At 39.6% G+C, this 17121-nt stretch overlaps 3 protein-coding genes and 1 long non-coding RNA gene across 5 annotated transcripts in view; 2 read left to right on the top strand and 2 right to left on the bottom strand.

Annotated features, from left to right (window-relative positions):
• Nucleotides 1-1205, top strand: part of LOC107620125 — an 8810-nt gene extending 7605 nt beyond the window's left edge. Inside the window, exon 2 of the mRNA XM_016322339.1 lies at nt 1118-1205. Coding sequence (XP_016177825.1) covers nt 1118-1205 — 88 coding nt within the window. The remainder of the gene's footprint in view (nt 1-1117) is intronic.
• LOC110268350 lies at nt 8769-9223 on the bottom strand. Its single transcript, XM_021114444.1, has 2 exons — nt 9032-9223; nt 8769-8958 (listed from the first exon to the last, which is right to left on the bottom strand). The coding sequence occupies exons 1-2, from the start codon at nt 9221-9223 to the stop codon at nt 8779-8781; spliced, it is 372 nt and encodes a 123-aa protein (XP_020970103.1). The 3' UTR covers nt 8769-8778.
• Nucleotides 9910-11908, top strand: LOC110268110. 2 transcript variants are annotated; one of them, XR_002356174.1, is made up of 3 exons: nt 9910-10137; nt 10828-11404; nt 11858-11908. It is a non-coding gene; the product is annotated as an uncharacterized LOC110268110 (long non-coding RNA). The 2 variants fall into 2 exon arrangements; XR_002356173.1 differs by lacking the exon at nt 11858-11908 and having other exon boundaries at nt 10828-11450.
• Nucleotides 14582-16069, bottom strand: LOC110268349. Its single transcript, XM_021114443.1, has one exon. The coding sequence runs from the start codon at nt 16067-16069 to the stop codon at nt 14582-14584; it is 1488 nt and encodes a 495-aa protein (XP_020970102.1).

Here is a 17121-nt window from a genome sequence, read left to right as displayed (position 1 = left end):
TAATAAAAATTATCAACTATCAAATAGGCAGAGACCCAAAGAACATGTGAAGATTGGATGGCATCAAATTTATTTGTTTTTCATTGCTTCGCTATTTTTTTATAATTAGTATTTTTTATTGTTAATAATAAAAATCCTTCTTATATAATAAAAAAATGATATTTGATCTCATATCTAATTGTTTTTTGTTTTTAATATTTTTAAACACAAATATAATAATTTTTATATTAAAAAAAATCTTTTAATATGAATTAGAAAAATAATAAAATTATTTTGTTTTCTATAAATATAGAATAAAATAATTTTATTCACTGTATAATAAATTTTTATATATAAAAACCTTTTTAAATTAAAAATAATAATTATTAATATCAATAAATAGGTATCAATAAATTTTATAATGGAATAATGTTTGATCCGGGCATAGCCTGGATTTTACACTAATTATAAAGATGGCTAGCAAAATAGTAAAACTACATCCACAAGTTTTGTTGGTGAGACACGTATTTCTTATGTTATTACAATCATGTCCTACATATACATTGTTATTTACAATCTCTGTCCTTTTTGTATCTTTCTTTTAACCCATTTGAAGCTGAAAAGGTGAGGAACTGCTTATTTCTCGAACTCTCTCCTGCAATGTTTTGAATTGTTGCAAGGTCACTTTTTGTCATTTTTTTTTATTTTTAATATTGGATTAACAATGGTGTTTTTCTAAATTGTTATCTACTGTGGTATTTTTTTAAAATGTGGGATGATTTAATGTACGGAATAAAAATCGGACCGTCCCATTTTTAAGAGGTACAGAAATCGGACCGTCCGATTTTTAGGTACACAAATCGGACCGTCCGATTTTTGTACTCGGACCGTCCATTTGTATTGAAAAAAATTAAAAAAATTTGGAGTACACAAATCACAAATCGGTGGGTTCGATTTGTGTACTCCAAACTTTTAAAATTTTTTAAACATAAATCGGAGGATCCGATTTGTGTACTTCTATAGTTTTAAAAAACACCAAAAATGACCACGTTAAGGTATAACACTCATTCTACTTCCATATCCAAATTTTTTAGCCCACTTTTTGTAATTGTTCTAATTTTTGGTTAATACTTAATAGGATGAAGGGAAGAAGTTTCAGCAATTTTGAGGAGATAAGCCTCAATGTAGTCCCTGAAGTTGCACTCAAGCCTGATAGTAGTCCCTGAACTTAGAAGTTTCTCAGAGTCATTCCCGAACTTGCACTCCGGGACTCAAAGTGGTCCTTCCGGCAATTTCAGCACACGTGGCGCAACCGGAATGCTTAGCTGGCAGCGTTGGTGACACGTGGGACTCACAGAAACGACGTCGTTTTGGCTGTGGCGCCAAAATGACATGAAACGATGTCGTTTCACGCTCACTATGTCCCTCCCTCAACGTTTCAATAACGTATTGTCTCCCTCCTCTCTAAACACGAAACAAACACAACACAGAGTGAGGTTTCTTCTTCTCCCTCCCTCAATCTCCAATGGCGCATGTGTGACTGCATTAACCGCACCGATTTCAGTGGAAGACTTTGGCTCTGGAGCATCGCTGTTTTCCTTGCCTTCATACACATAGTTGGGAAGCCTGGTTTCTCTGAAAGAGGTAAGCCAAAAATGAAAAAAAATGTGATTCCTCTATTTTTTGATATTGTTGTTAATCTAATATTCATAAAAGTTTAGGCCATTTTTTTCGATTGTAATTGGTGGGTATGAACGCCTCTGTTCTGTTCTCTGTGCTAGGGTTTGATTACTACTGGCTTTCGTAGGGGTTTGGCTAAGAAAATTGTAGAGTAGGAGTGTTTCTTGTGTTTTGATGATATGAAAACATATTCTCTATGTGTTAGGGTTTACTGCTGTTAGTGGAGGAGTTTCCAAACTGTTAATGTGTTTCAGGAGAATGACTCTGATCAATGAATTTGTTAAACAGAGTTTGCATGATCACAGTAGAAGTAAAAATCTTTTGGGAGTTGAAATTTTTTGTAACTCTGATAATGGATTCTGAACTTGACTGATTAGTGAGAGTGATGATGAAAATTGTAGAAGAAAAAATTCATGAATGGTTTTAAATGATGATAAGCCATTATCTGAAGTTTAACTGAAATGTGCTTGTGTGCTTTATGTGCTTCATTTAACTATTTTTCTCTTGGAATACACAATTATGATATTGGTTAGCTTTATATAGAAGACTTTTGGGAACCTTTTTTTTTTTGCCAAAAATTTTCCAATGACTACACTTTTTCGAATAGAAAAAAAAGGTCCTAAGGTATATTATTACTATTCTTGAATGTCTTGAAGGCGTGAGGAAGCATTGCCTATAATCAAGAGGAGACTCTTAGGTGCCTTGCTAGAGTTTTCTGCTCAAGAATTGTAGGTTTAGGTACATTGGTTTTTGTCAATGATCTTCTTTTCAAACATTTTATTTATGGCATGTAGGCACAATTGTATCCTTTTGTTTTCTGATTCTATTTTCCTCATCAATCATTTTGGTTCCGAATGTCCATGCTTATCCAAAAATATGAGTAATTTTTTTGTTTATGTAATTTTTTTTGCTGCTATTTAATATTATTGTACTGCTATTATTACTTATTATGAGTAGAAATTATTACTTATTATGAGTGAGAATTATTACTCTTCTTATTTTTATAAGTAAAAAATTGTGTTTTATTCCTGTCACACACATAATGGCTTAAATCGCTTGCTACAGGTGAAGCGGAGCTGCTGATGGATTTTCTTTTATAATAGTATACATTATTCTGTTTTATGACTAGTGTTAAGAGTGGTTGGTTTATCTTGTGTGTGTGTGCTCTTTTGTGTGTCATAGTTGTTGTGGTTTAAAGTGTAATTATTGTGATTTGATAAAATCATGTGATTCGTAGACATTATCCAAAGAATGGATAATGAATCAAAGGTTTTTTTTTTTATTTTTTGGTTTTGGGTTGAGTTTGTACAGACTATCTAAAAAAAAACTAATAATAGTCTAATAGGTTTTAGTTGAATATTCCATACATATATTTACTCATATTTCCAATCTATTACTAGCAGTGATGTCTGATTTCAAACAATGGGTGTGATCAATTAATTTTTTTTTGTAAATATTGGCAGATGGGTGATCCGTTAATTACCATTATATTTCACCATGGAGGGTCGTTTATCACAGAGGCCGATGAGAGTATGTCTTACAACGGTGGAGAGACTTGTGAGTTGCCGGATATTGATACAGACACGCTGGATGTATTCTTCGTCCGAGACTATCACAAGAAAATTGGGAATGACAAGGTTAGCCAAACTTGGTGGCTGGTGCCTAATCGGCCTATGCAAACTGGTTTAAGAGCAATAGCAGATGATAATGAGCTGATGGAGATGTGTTACCTGGCTCAGCAGAACAAGGGGGTTATTCATGTGTACTACGAACATGGAGTATCTGAGCCTGTGTATATTGAGGAAGCAGAACCAGTGGTTTCTGGCAAGGAGCTGATGCTGGTACCAACTATTATCCCCACCCCAAAACCCACCACCAATGCCACAGCTGAACCAATTCCCAGCACAACACCATGCAATCCAACTTCTGAACCAAAGAATACTACTGAATCCACAAAACCAAAGGAGCCACCTACTTCATTGGATGCTGGTAACCGAAACAAAGCAGGAAAAATTTCCCCCTAACCCAATGCAAGTCTTGGACCTAAGCCCAATCCACCACCAAAAACAATGGCCCAACCCAGTAAAAGCAAGCCCAAAATCCCACAAAAAAAAATGCCCCAACCCACAGCAATTTCGAAACCTTGGTCCAAAGGAAAAGAAACCAAGAAGGTTAAAACAAAGAGAGGCTGTAAGAATGTAAAAATAGCAGCAGCAGCATGTGGAAGGAGGCCACTGACAAGAGCTGCTGCTACTGGAAATATTGCAAGAACAACTGGTAAAGGAAAACAGCCCAAGACAGCCTTTGTTGCTTTGTCTAGTTCAGAGGGATCCTCAGACAGCCATGATAGTGACGATAGTGCAGAGGATGAAGCATATAGGCCTGGTGGTGATGAAGTGTCCAGTGAAGAAGACTTGTCTCCGGATAGGTCAGCAGAAAAGAGTAATGTGAAATTGAGAAGTAGGCCAGGGAAGAAACTTACAAAAGGAAAAAAGTCTGTTATGGTTGAAGAAGATGGTCCTGTTTGTGCAGACTCAGATTCTGAGGATAATCCTTATAATGATTATGATAGTGGAGACTCATGGCACTCGGAAGAAATGAAGACTCCTCCAAACTCTGAGGATGAGTTGGAGGAAGTTGATTCAGATGACGTATTCCCTGCATTTAGAGAAGGAGGGAGGTTTGGAGAGCTTAGGCTAGAGGTTGGAATGACTTTCACTACAAAAATGGAGTTCAAAGAGGTTGTCCGTGAATATTGCATACAAGAGGGTAGAAGGATTTGGTTTAAGAAGAACGATAACGTGAGGATGAAAGCTGTGTGTAAGGATGCGAGCTGTGGCTGGCTTGTGTATGCCTCTAACAATACTGAGAACAACTGCTGGCAGATCAAGACATTCATGGATGACCACAACTGTGTAAGAGAGACCAAAAATAGACTAGCTAATAGGAAGTGGCTAGCCTGCAAATTGGTGAAGAAACTAAGAAAATATCCGAATCTGAGACACTCCGAGGTTGTACAATATTTTAAGACTAAATGTGATCTGGAACTAAACAAGTCTTCACTGACCAGTGCCTTAAGAGATGCTAGATCTGTTGTGTACGGTGATACAGCTGCCCAATATGGCATGGTGAGAGATTATAGGCTGACACTACTGAAGAGCAATCCAGGATCCACTGTCACAGTTGGGGTTATACCTCAGCCCAACCCTGATGATGATCCAATTTTCGAGAAGATGTATGTCTGTTTGGAGGGATGTGAAAAAGGATTTCTGGCTGGTTGCAGACCCCTCATAGGCTTGGATGGGGCTTTTCTGAAGACCTGGCATGGTGGTCAGATATTGTCTGCAATTGGCCAAGATGCAAACAATCATATATATGTTATTGCCTATGCAATTGTCCCTGTTGAGAACACTAAAAATTGGAGATGGTTCTTGGAATTACTTCATCAAGACCTGGGGGATTATAAGAAGAACAAGCTCTGTTTTATCTCAGATATGCAGAAGATATGCAATATTTATAGGTTGTCACTTAAAATGATGTTTATACACTGGGCTACTGATTATATATGCTGAATTAATCTATTGTGACTTAAAATGATGTTTATACACTGGTTGTGACTTAATAGTTCTTAGTTATAACAAGTCACTTGTTGTTACTTATTAGTTACCTATTGGGTGTGTTTCAACATGATGATTATACACATGGCTGCTGTCTATAGTTGCTGAATTAATCTATTGTGACTTATTTATACAGTGGTTGTGACTTAAGAATTCTAAGTTATTTAGTGTCAACCTATCTATTGTAGTTATCTATATGATGTTAATACACTAGGCTGCTGTCTATATATGCAGAATTAACCCTGGATTGATTATATGCTGCATAATGTTCTGTCAATCTGTTGTTACTCATTTATCCTATTCTGCATAATGTTCTGTAATAGTGCTGTGTAGGGACTAGTTTGATGTCACTTGAACAAGTCTAGGGACTATTTTGATGTCACTTATATAACTGTAAGGACAGATTTGCTGCCCGATAACAACTATCTGACCCCTTCTTTGGTATCTGAAATAGGGCCTTATAAATGCAGTTAAGGAGGTTTTTCCAGATGTCCATCACAGATTCTGTGTTTGGCATCTGTGGAAGAACTTTAACAAGCAATGGAAGGATCTCCAGCTTAGAGGGCTACTCTGGGATTGTGCAAGGTGTACTAGCCAAGATGGCTTCCTTGATATCATCAAAAAGATTGAAAGGGTTAATAAGAAAGCCTGGGAGTATTTGAACAAGTGGCCTAGAGACTCTTGGAGCTGGGCATTCTTCAGTAATGCACCTAAAATAGATAACATATGTAACAATGCATGTGAAGTCTTCAACTCCAGGATAAAAGATGCTAGAGCTAAGCCTATTATCACACTCTTGGAAGAAGTCAGAATGTATGCAATGAGGTCGATAGCTAGGAACAAGGTGAAGCTGAATTCGAACACTGGAGTTTTACCTCCTATACAGCGCAGCAGGTTAGAAAAGATACGGAAGGAATAAAAAAATTGGGTCCCGATGTGGTCTGGTGACGCAGATTATGAGAAGTTTGAAGTACATGGCTGACCGACCAACATGGTTGTGGACTTGGGAAAGAGGCTCTGCACATGTGGTTTCTGGCAATTGAGTGATAATGTTTTTTAAATTCATTGTCTTAGTCTTATTATCATTATCAACCTTTGTTGTAGGCTTACTGTTGTTGTCTTCGTTGTTATGTGAATGCTGTTTAGGGATGCCATGTGTGCATGCGTGTGCTGCATTGGCAAGGGCTGGTAAGAGACCGGAGGACTACTGTCATCAGTGGTTGACCATGGAAGCATATAATAACACATATGCCTTCCATATCAATCCAATTCCAGGTCAAGCACTATGGAAAAAGTCACCATATAACAGACCACAAGCACCAAAATTTAGAAACAATCCCAGACCACTTAAGAAAAAAAGAAGAAAAGATGCAGATGAGGAGCCAAGTGGGAGTAAGAAGTTGAAGACGAAGATGAAAAGAATATATAAAAAAGGTCGATGTCGTTGTTGTGGTGAAGCAGCACACACCAGAAGGAATTGTCCAAAGAGGGCTGCTGCCGAAGAGGCTGCTGCAGCTGCAGAAGCCGCTGCTGCAGAGGCTGCCACTGCACAACCCACTGCTGCTAATGGTGGTGAAGGTCAGGCCAACTCTACTGCCCCTGTCCCAGAAGCCCCAACCGAAATCAATCTTGACCAAAGTCAACCACCCTTGGAAGCAACTGATGACTCTCAACAGGTTCACGAGCTTATATGATTTTAAATTTATCATACTCACATCCTTACCTAGTTCACTAACTATGTTACATTTTTTTTTGGCTGATATGTTCTACTCTCACATGTTAGGCCGCCAAAGCTCCCTCTAAAAAGAAAGTTAGCCAAGGGTTGTGAAAAACCAACTTCAAGAAGTAGCAATCCACCAGTAACCACCCCACCAGCTGCTACCCCACCAAGAAGTAGTCATACATCAAGGAATCCCCCACCTAACCCTATGCAAGGTGCAACACAGGGAACTGCTACAAGGCTTGCAAATTTCATGAAGTTTGTGCCGAATCCTGGATTCAAGGCACCCAGACACAAAAAATGAAGATTAGGATGATTATGTTTAGGGAAAGCAGGCTGTCTTTTTGTATATATTTTGCTAATGTTGTTTAGAATGCCTAAAACATTGTCCTAGTGTTGGAGATTTTAGGGAAAGCAGGCTATTTTTTTTGTATCTATTTTGCTGGTGTTTTGGCTCTATAATGCCTTTTTTGAATCAAACATTACCAATATGAATATGAATTATGAATTATGATTTTATTCAATTGAGTTTTCTCAGCCTTTTGTTTATATATTATCCTCTGTTACAAACTTAAGACTAGTTCAAGTGCTGTCCATTTCTATTTCATTGAAAAGAAGTCCAGGAACAGAAGTATGCATATAATCAAACACCTTAATTTCCATTTCTTTCAAACAAAAGGATAAGAACAACTACATGAACAAGGAATGCATATAACATGCATGTCATTTGTTTTTTGCTAGATATAGTTGACCCTGCTGTCTATCCAGCTTTAATACAAGAACACCAATTACAATCAGCAGCATGAATACAAACATAAAAATTCCCCCCATTTTTAGAACCCTAATTTCAGCTTCTAATTTACCAAATTTTCAAGCCATCTTCATCTTCCATTCCTCATCATCAACTGAATGTCTTGTTCTATCATCACATGGCATGGCATCTTCCAAAACTTTATCAACCCACAAAAACAATCCACACCATTTCTTACCCACTGTCTGCACATCAAAGAAAATTCAATCAGCAAAATTTATATCCATAAATACAGCAATCAACAACAACAATACTTACATTGTAGTTTGGGAAACCCAGGAACAGTCTCCCTGGATTAGAATCCGTTTCTGACCACCGCAGCACCGGTCTCGACCCACAGGCACACCATTCTGGCAAACGAGCTTCTCTGTTTCTGTTCATTCTCTTCATGATGCTTCCAAATGATCGTGGGTTATTCGAGCTCCCAGCTGCATTGCTCGTGCTAGCCATAACCGACGGGTTTCAGAGAGGGAGAAGAGAAGAACACAGCACCGACGAGAAGAGAGCAGAGTGAACAATGTGGCCTTCAAATTTGGGGATTAGGGTTTTAACTTCACCTGAGGGACCAAATTGAGTCGGAAGAGTTTACTCTGCCACATCAGCTAGCCGTTGTGAGTCCCACGTGTCAATGACGCTGCCAGCTAAGCTTTCCGGTTGCGCCACGTGTCCATAAATTGCCGAAAGGACAACTTTGAGTCCCGGAGTGCAAGTTCGGGGATGACTCTGAGGAACTTTTAAGTTCAGGAACTACTATGAGGCTCGAGTGCAATTTCAGGGACTACATTGAGGCTTATCTCAATCAGACACCTTAATTTCCATTTCTTTCAAACAAAAGGATAGGAACAACTACATGAACAAGGAATGCATATAACATGCATGTCATTTGTTTTTTGCTAGATATAGTTGACCCTGCTATCTATCCAGCTTTAATACAAGAACACCAATTACAATCAGCAGCATGAACACAAACATCAAAATTCCCCCCATTTTAGAACCCTAATTTCAGCTTCTAATTTACCAAATTTCCAAGCCATCTTCATCTTCCATTCCTCATCATCAACTGAATGTCTTGTTCTATCATCATATGGCATGGCATCTTCCAAAACTTTATCAACCCACAAAAATAATCCACACCATTTCTTACCCATTGTCTGCACATCAAAGAAAATTTAATCAGCAAAATTTATATCCATAAATACAGCAATCAACAACAACAATACTTACATTGTAGTTTGGGCAACCCAGGAACGGTCTCCCTGGATTAGAATCCGTCCCTGACCACCGCAGCACCGGTCTCGACCCGCAGACACACCATTCTGGCAAACGAGCTTCTCTGTTTCTGTTCATTCTCCTCATGATGCTTCCAAATGATCGTGGGTTGTTCGAGCTCCCAGCTGCATTGCTCGTGCTAGCCATAACCGACGGGTTTCAGAGAGAGAGAAGAGAAGAACACAGCACCGACGAGAAGGGAACAGAGTGAACAATGTGGCCTTCAAATTTGGGGATTAGGGTTTTAACTTCACCTGAGGGACCAAATTGAGTCGGAAGAGTTTACTCTGCCACATCAGCTAGCCGTTGTGAGTCCCACGTGTCAACGATGCTGCAAGCTAAGCTTTCCGGTTGCGCCACGTGTCCATAAATTGCCGGAAGGACAACTTTGAGTCCCGGAGTGCAAGTTCGGGGATGACTCTAAGGAACTTTTAAGTTCAGAGACTACTATGAGGCTCGAGTGTAACTTCAGGGACTACATTGAGGCTTATCTCAATTTTGAGCTCAGTTCTTTAAAAACTTTTCAAATTTAAATCCTTTTGAATCTTTCTCTTTTTTAACTTTCCTCACAGTCACTCTCTCTTCCCCTTAAACCCTTGCCCTTTTTCACTCTTCTCTTTTTGTTTTTGGTTCCCCTTTCTCTATTCTCTGATCTCATTTGATTAGAGATAAAAATTATCATTAAAGTCTTCCCAATTTATAGGTCAGAGTGATTCCAGAGCAAGATACTATCCCAGAAGAGGTTGCAACTACCGACTAAGAGGGATTTACAGCGACGAGGGTCATACTAAAAAGCCAACCGATGTAGACGGTGCAAGAAGTCTGTTTCTCCTGCTAACAGAAAATGATGGTGAGTCTTCTTCTATACGACACATTCATCACTTTCTCCTTTTACCCCTTTTGTTTTTTAGTTTTTTCCATGGTTTTAATGGATTGTAATGTGAATTTTGTGTTGAAATGTGAAACTGTGTTGTGGTGTTGTGCATTTCTTTAGTTCAGGTCAGGCTTATCCTTCCGAAGCAGTGCGAGCTAAGTCATTTTGAACATACTTTCCAATATTGGTAAGTGGTAACTAAGAGCTTTGTTACACTCTGCTGCTTCTGTAAGAAAAATTAAGGGGGGAAAATATAGAAAGCTCTATGTAAAATATTAGCTTGAGAAAAAATTATTTATTTATTTATTATTATTATTATTTGCAGGTTTTATAAGATGAATTGAATTGTTAGGAATGTAATATTAGACTAGGGTTTGTTTGCTTTAACAGATAAGAAAATAAATGAAATTATTGAACTTGAGTGAAATGGTGTTGTTCAAATTCAAACAATGAAATGGAGCAAAATCATTTAAAATGACTAGCTCTATTCAAACAATGAAATGAGGCAAAATCATTTAAAATGACTAGCCCCTATAGAATTTGAAACACAGTGTTGATTCGCTGCTTTTCTGTTTCTGTGATTCTTTTATTAGTCTCTCTCTCTCTCTCTCTCTCTCTCTCTCTCTCTCTCTCTCTCTCTCTTGTATGTTCTCATTATTTTCCTTATTTTCCCTTTTAGTGTTTTGATAAACACCAATTAAATTTTGCTAAGAATATTTTTTAAACTTAAGTTCAATTTCTACTTGGTTTCATTGAGATGAACTTGAATTTCATACGTTTTGTATTGCTTTGTGATACATTCCATTATCACAAATGCATAATCACCAGGACAAATTCACTTTCATTGTTGAAAGGGACTTTTTTTCAAATCTTTCAGCTTATTTTACCAAATGGGAGAATAGGAGTTGAGGGCTGACAAGAAAAAACTTCGAGTGAGTTAATGATGAGAAGGGGAAGAAGAAAGGGACTGTGCTTTCTGTTATAAGTGAAAATTCCTCCAAGAGTATATGAAATATTTGCATAAAGAGAATTCGTTAAATACCCTTCTGAGGAACTTTATCCTAACTTGATTTTGTATTTTTATTTGCCAAAGTTTTGAAAATAATAATTCCAAGGATGTTTCAGGTTCATAATGATGATGAAGTAAGGGCATTGTTCATGCTGCTCTCCAACTCAAGCAATTGGTACACTCACATTTTATCAATACACATCTTTCATTTGTCTCTGATTTTTATAAATTTGGTTTCAATTCTTATTTTTATGATGTCGGATACCCTCAAAGTTGGCAGCTTTTTTCTTTTTGCATTTTGCTCACCGACTGTTTGTAATTTTGTTTCTTTTGTCAATATGTTCAGAACTTCAGATACTGAAGGAGACATGGGGTTTCAAGTGGGAGACATGCAAGGCACTATACCTGTTACACTTGGGCTCTCGAGACAGCATTCTTTCCTCAGGTAAGTTTGAATTTAAATATTTCAAAATGATCAAAGTATTTGGTGGTCTGCCGTGAGTTTAAAATCTTGTTATGAATTAATTTCACTTTTTTTTAATTCTTTCCTTATTTTGATTAATAATTTCTTTTCAATGTTTTAGCTTTATATGTCAAATCAGAAATTAATTTAATTTATTTATTTGTTTTTTTTAACTTAAGATATTTTTCTAATTTTCACTTTTATTAGTTCTTTTGTATGTGGAGTCTCCCTCCTTTTGCAGTATAATGATAATTCTCCCCCTTTTAGTTATTTGAGTAACATTATGATGAATTTATGATAATTCTCCCCCTTCGCATTTTAATTACAAGTGATTTTGTTTATTTATGTTTGCTTTAATAGTCATACTACTATCTCTTTTGTGAATCACTTTTTAGAAAATGTTTTACTAAAGTGATGTTGCAATTATTGTTGCAGCTTTGTGAACCCGTGTGAATTAACAAAAAGAAGAAGAGTACCCTGTACCAAACATTTATGGCACCGTTTTGAATATGTATCTAGATTTTAAGTCAGCGTGCCATTTATTACTGCTGCAATGCAATTGATGATTGAAAAAAAAAAAAGAGAAAAATAAGATCATATTTTAGTTAATTCGTAAGCTCAAGAAATGTAGTATAGGAATGTAAGAAAAGTTTTTGTGCAGGGTAATGCTATTTGTTTGTTTTAACTATTATTAAAAATCAAATGAAATGTTGTGGGATTTTTTTTTCTTCTTTTATTATTTTTAAGGTGTTCATTTTATTTGGCCAACGAAAGATGGTTTCTCTATCAACTAACTAATTCAATTTTCGTGCTTAAAGTTTTTGTTTTTATATAGATGATGCGATTTGTTGTTTTATTGTTGTGATTAGTTCCATCAATACCAATAATGAAATGTTTTATTGTTTTGATGAGTTCCTCAATACCAATAATGAAAATTTGTATGTTTTATGCCTTATTTATAGCGTTATTTTGTACAAGTGTTTGCCTTTCAATATCAGCATCCTATCATCGCACAGATGTTAAAATCTGGGTATGTTCCCCTTATTTAGTGTAAAAATGTTCACTTATATTTTGGAGTACCTATGATCTTCTTGAGGTTGTACAAGATGACAAAATGTATGACAACGAATGAAAGGAAGTAAATTAAGCATTCTAGGAATTTCAAGCATAACTATTAGATATCACATGATGAATATACAATTTTAGGAAAAAAAAATGATGGGAATATGTCAATGTGTGTTTGATACACTGTTTCAATATGTCCAAATAATTTTAAAATATAATAAAGGAAACCAATCACCCAAATGCTTTCTAATTAACTTAAATTTAACTCAAAAGTTTGGGACTTCTCTCTAAATAAGTATCTATGTTGAATCAATATATTAATTTTAGCACTAAGTGCATGTTCTAACTAGCTATATATCTTAGTATATTAATGTCTTAAATTTGTGGACGAGCTCTGATTTTTGAATGAAAAATTGCTCTCAACTTTTGTTGTTCAAATCCTGATTTCAAAAAGGAAGATCATGTTCAAATTGTGTTTTTTTATTTTTATAACTGAGAATATGAATATAAAATACACTGAGTTTGAAAACAATTTAGTGATAAATATGGTGAAATGCATTGTGTTTTTAACTATTTAATATTGAGTTACATGTGCTGCACCAAATGGTATACAATTGTATTTGAAGTTGATAAATGGTAAAATATACCATGTCTTTTCTTTCTTCTCTTTAAAGTTGAGTTTTTCTAAAAAAAAAAAATACCATAAATTTAGCCATTGTATGATATTTATGCCAAATTAAATGGGCCGCAAATAGCAGCAAATATGCTTCTGTACGAGATGTCTCTGGTACGGTTTGAAGGGTGGATCGGGAACCCGCGGACAGAGCTGGAGCCGGGTCGCTTGACTGGAACAATGGGGGTGGTACCTGCAAAGACACTCCGACGCTCAAGTCAGAATGGATCTAAGAGGTAGAAAGTGTGAGGAATGAATGAATACCTGGAGGGGTCTGAGTCCTCTATTTATAGGCGGTGGAGGATATCTTATCTTATCTTATTTGGCTAAGATAAAGGGGGCGTTTGAATTCGAAAGTCGGTTAGGAGTCTGAGAATGCCGTTTTCGGGCCTTCTAGAAGTGAGGAACAGGTCGGACCCGGGGAACCGGTGTTGGGTTCGGTCTTGGATCCGGGATGTTGGGCCGGATCCGTAACAGTTGCCCCCGCAGCGGGGGAGCGAACAAGGTCGGTCCGTCACTTGAGAGGCGCGATGTCTGTCCGTGAGCTTCGGTTCGCCTCGGGAGTTCGTTTGTTTTCTGGAGGGAGGTCGGTGCCTTGGTTCCGGTTTCGTTGGGGGGCTCGTCTGACCGTTTTTTTTGGTTTGACGAGACTCCTCCGCTTCTGCCGTGTCTGTTGCGTTTTTCGATGCTTTATCAGTTTCTTTTTTCGAGGGAGGGTCATTAAATGTGAAGGGACGTTTTCCCTTTTCTGCCCCTACTAGCTTTATCTGTTCCTAGGGGTAATTGTGTTAGTTCACCCCTCTCTTTGAAACCGTTTTGGATTTTTATTTCAGTTCCCTCGCTCACTTCCCTTTCCTTTTCCTTTTTCCATTCTCTTCTGAAGAATCTCTCTCTGAACAGAAAGTCCCTTCCTTTTTTCATTTTTGGTTTTTGCTTGCTGCTCCTGTTTTTCAAGATTTTTCTTTTTCTTTTCTTATGCACTCTTCCGACTAAGGAGGGGAAGCATAAGAAGGGGTATATGTCCTTCCGGGCTCAGCCTCATCGCCGTATTTTTGGCTTATTTGAGGATTCTTTTCATGGCTTTAAATGGGAGTATTTTAAGGTGCATCCCGTCCAGGGGCACCATCCATTCTGGCTGTCACCGGAGGGTGTTCGTCGGTTTCCGACATACTGGAATTTCCAGGCTGGCCCGTCGGTTTTAACTAAGTTCACCTATAATGGCTTGTCCCAGGAGGATAAGGACGTTGCCAATATTTTGTGGCATTTATTTGGTGAGCGTCCGTTGAATCCTCGGGACGTTATGGGGGATCCCGAGGCTTGTCGGGCGTATATCGGTGTGTGCTTTGTCTTCTTTTCCCGATTTCGTATGTTATATTCTTGCTTGCTTTTTTGTAATCTTTTTTCTTTCTTTTTTATTTCTTTCAGTTGAGATGGCTGGTGGGCTGACTTCTCTGGCTAGGTTGAAGGCGGCGATGGGTCGGGAGGAGGGATCCTCGTCTCCTTCGACCCCTGTCTCCAATTGACCATAAGACCGATCTGAGTTCGTCTGCCCATAGTCCTTTGGCTTCGTCGAGTCGTTTCTTGAGGCCTTTGACTATTATTTTGTTTGCTGATTCCACTTGTCCGTTTGTTTGGGGGTGTTCTACCGAGCTAAAGTGGTGGGATATGCGTAGCCCGTTTAGGAATTCCTTGAATTTGGTGTCGGCGAACTGGGTTCCGTTGTCCGAGATGATGATCTCGGGGATCCCGAATCGGGTGATGATTTGTCGCCAAAGGAATTTTCGACATTGGATCGCCGTGATAGAGGCTAGCGGCTCGGCCTCGATCCATTTGGTGAAATAGTCTATGGCAACGATGAGATATCGGAGTTGGCCTGGTGCCGTGGGAAAAGGTCCGACAAGGTCGATCCCCCAGGTGCCGAATGGCCGTTCTGCCGATATGATGCTGAGCTGATGTGGGGCGGCTTGGTGGATGTTAGCGTGTCGTTGACATTTATCGCAGTTTTTCACTAGTTGCATGGAGTCCCGGATGATCGTGTGCCAGAAGTAGCCGGCGCGGATGACTTTTTGGGCAAGGGTTTTACCTCCGACGTGGTGGCCGCAACAGCCTTCGTGGATTTCGCGTAGTATGTATTCCGTGCTCCCGGGCTCGACGCATTTGAGCAGGGGTTGCGAGAGTCCGCATTTGTATAGTTGTCCTGCGACAACCGTATAACCGGCGGCCTCCCTTTTTATTCGTTTTCCCTCTTTAGGGTCTTCGGGCAGTTCCCTGTTGAGGAGGTATTGTAGGATGGGGTGGGTCCATGACTTGTGGTGGGAGTGTGTTAGGTGGGTGTCGGCTGTTAAGGATACGGACGGCGTTTTGACGACTTCCTGAATTAGCGATTTGTTGCCGTGTCCTGGTTTGGTGCTAGCAAGTTTAGAGAGGAGGTCGGCTCTGGCGTTTCTTTCCCTTGGGACGTGCTGTATGATTATCTGGTCGAATTCTCCTTTTAGTTTGTTGACCTTGGCGAGGTATTGTTGTAGTAGGGGATCTCGCGTTTGGTAGTCTCCGTTGATTTGGGAACTGACTACTTGCGAATCCGTGTTGATCTCCAGGATTTTTGCCCCGACTTCGCTGGCTAGGGTTAGGCCTGCCAGGAGGGCCTCGTATTCTGCTTGGTTGTTTGAGACCGGGAAGTCGTATCTGACTGATTGTTCGATCACGACGCCGTTTTGGCTTTCCAGAATGACTCCGGCGCCTCCGGAAGTGAGGTTCGAGGAGCCGTCGACGTGTAGTTTCCATGCCTCGGGAGGGATGTTTCCTGGGGTCATTTTTGCGATGAAGTCGGCCATGGCCTGTGCTTTGATTGCGTATCGGGGTTCGAACTTGATGTCGAATTGGGATAGTTCGACGGACCATGCTAGCATTCTACCCGCTAGGTCGGGCTTCTGTAGTACCTGTTTGACTGCTTGGTCGGTTCGAACCGTTATGGGGTGGGCTTGAAAATATTGCCGCAGGCGTCGGGACGCCGTGAGGAGGGCAAAGGCTAGTTTTTCTAGGCGCGAGTAGCGGGTCTCTGCGTCTTGTAGGACTTCTTCACGGCTAGTCGGTGGGACATGAAGTCAGGATCTATCCCCGGCATGTCGGCTTGAGTGAAAGCGAACAGGTCTCTGTTTTGTTTTAAAAATTGGGAAAGGTCTTCTTTCAGGTCGTAAGGGAGGTTCCTGTTGATGAAGGTGTATTCGTCCTTGGTCTGTCCTATTTGTAGTTTCTCCATGTCGCCTTCTGGTTCGGGTCTAGGTTGGCCATCTTGTCGGGCATCTAGGTCGGCCAGGAATATCCCGGCTGCGTCGCGGGATTTTTTCCGTAAAGCCAGGCTGGTGTTGTCGCATTCTGTCGCGATTTCCCGATCTCCGTGGATGGTCCCGATGGAGTCGTCCTCCGCTACGAACTTCATAAGGAGGTATTTGGTAAAGATGATGGCCGAAAAGTCATTGATCGTCTTTCTTCCGAGGATGACGTTGTAGGCAGTGGAGTCTTTTAGGACCACGAATTCGGCTATGAGTGTCCTCCTCTTGTCACCGGTTCCTATGGTGAGGGGGAGTGTGATGGAGCCTTCCGGTTTGAGGAAGTTGTCCCCAAGTCCTGTGACGCCGTTGTGGTGCGTTTGGAGATTTTCGTCGCGGAGCCCAAGCTTGTCGAAGGCCCCTCGAAAGAGGATGTTGGAATCTGCGCCGGTGTCTACTAGTATTCTTCGGACTAGCCCGGTTCCGATCTTCGCCGAGATCACGAAGGGTGCGTCTTCGGCTGCGGTGCCGTGCTGGCAGTCCTCGGGTAGGAAGGTTATTGCTTTGTTGGACACGGGAGTTGGGGCTTGGTTTGTGACGGCCATTACCTGGAGGTCCTTTTTTATCCTGGATTTCGACTTGCATGGTGCATCTTTGCCCGTGATGACGTTTACTATGATGGTCGGGTCTTC

The sequence above is a fragment of the Arachis ipaensis genome, chromosome B10 (genome assembly GCF_000816755.2).
Source record: "Arachis ipaensis cultivar K30076 chromosome B10, Araip1.1, whole genome shotgun sequence".
Taxonomy (NCBI): domain Eukaryota; kingdom Viridiplantae; phylum Streptophyta; class Magnoliopsida; order Fabales; family Fabaceae; genus Arachis; species Arachis ipaensis.
Note: the sequence above shows the minus strand (reverse complement) of the source record. Positions and strands in the feature narration are given on the sequence as shown.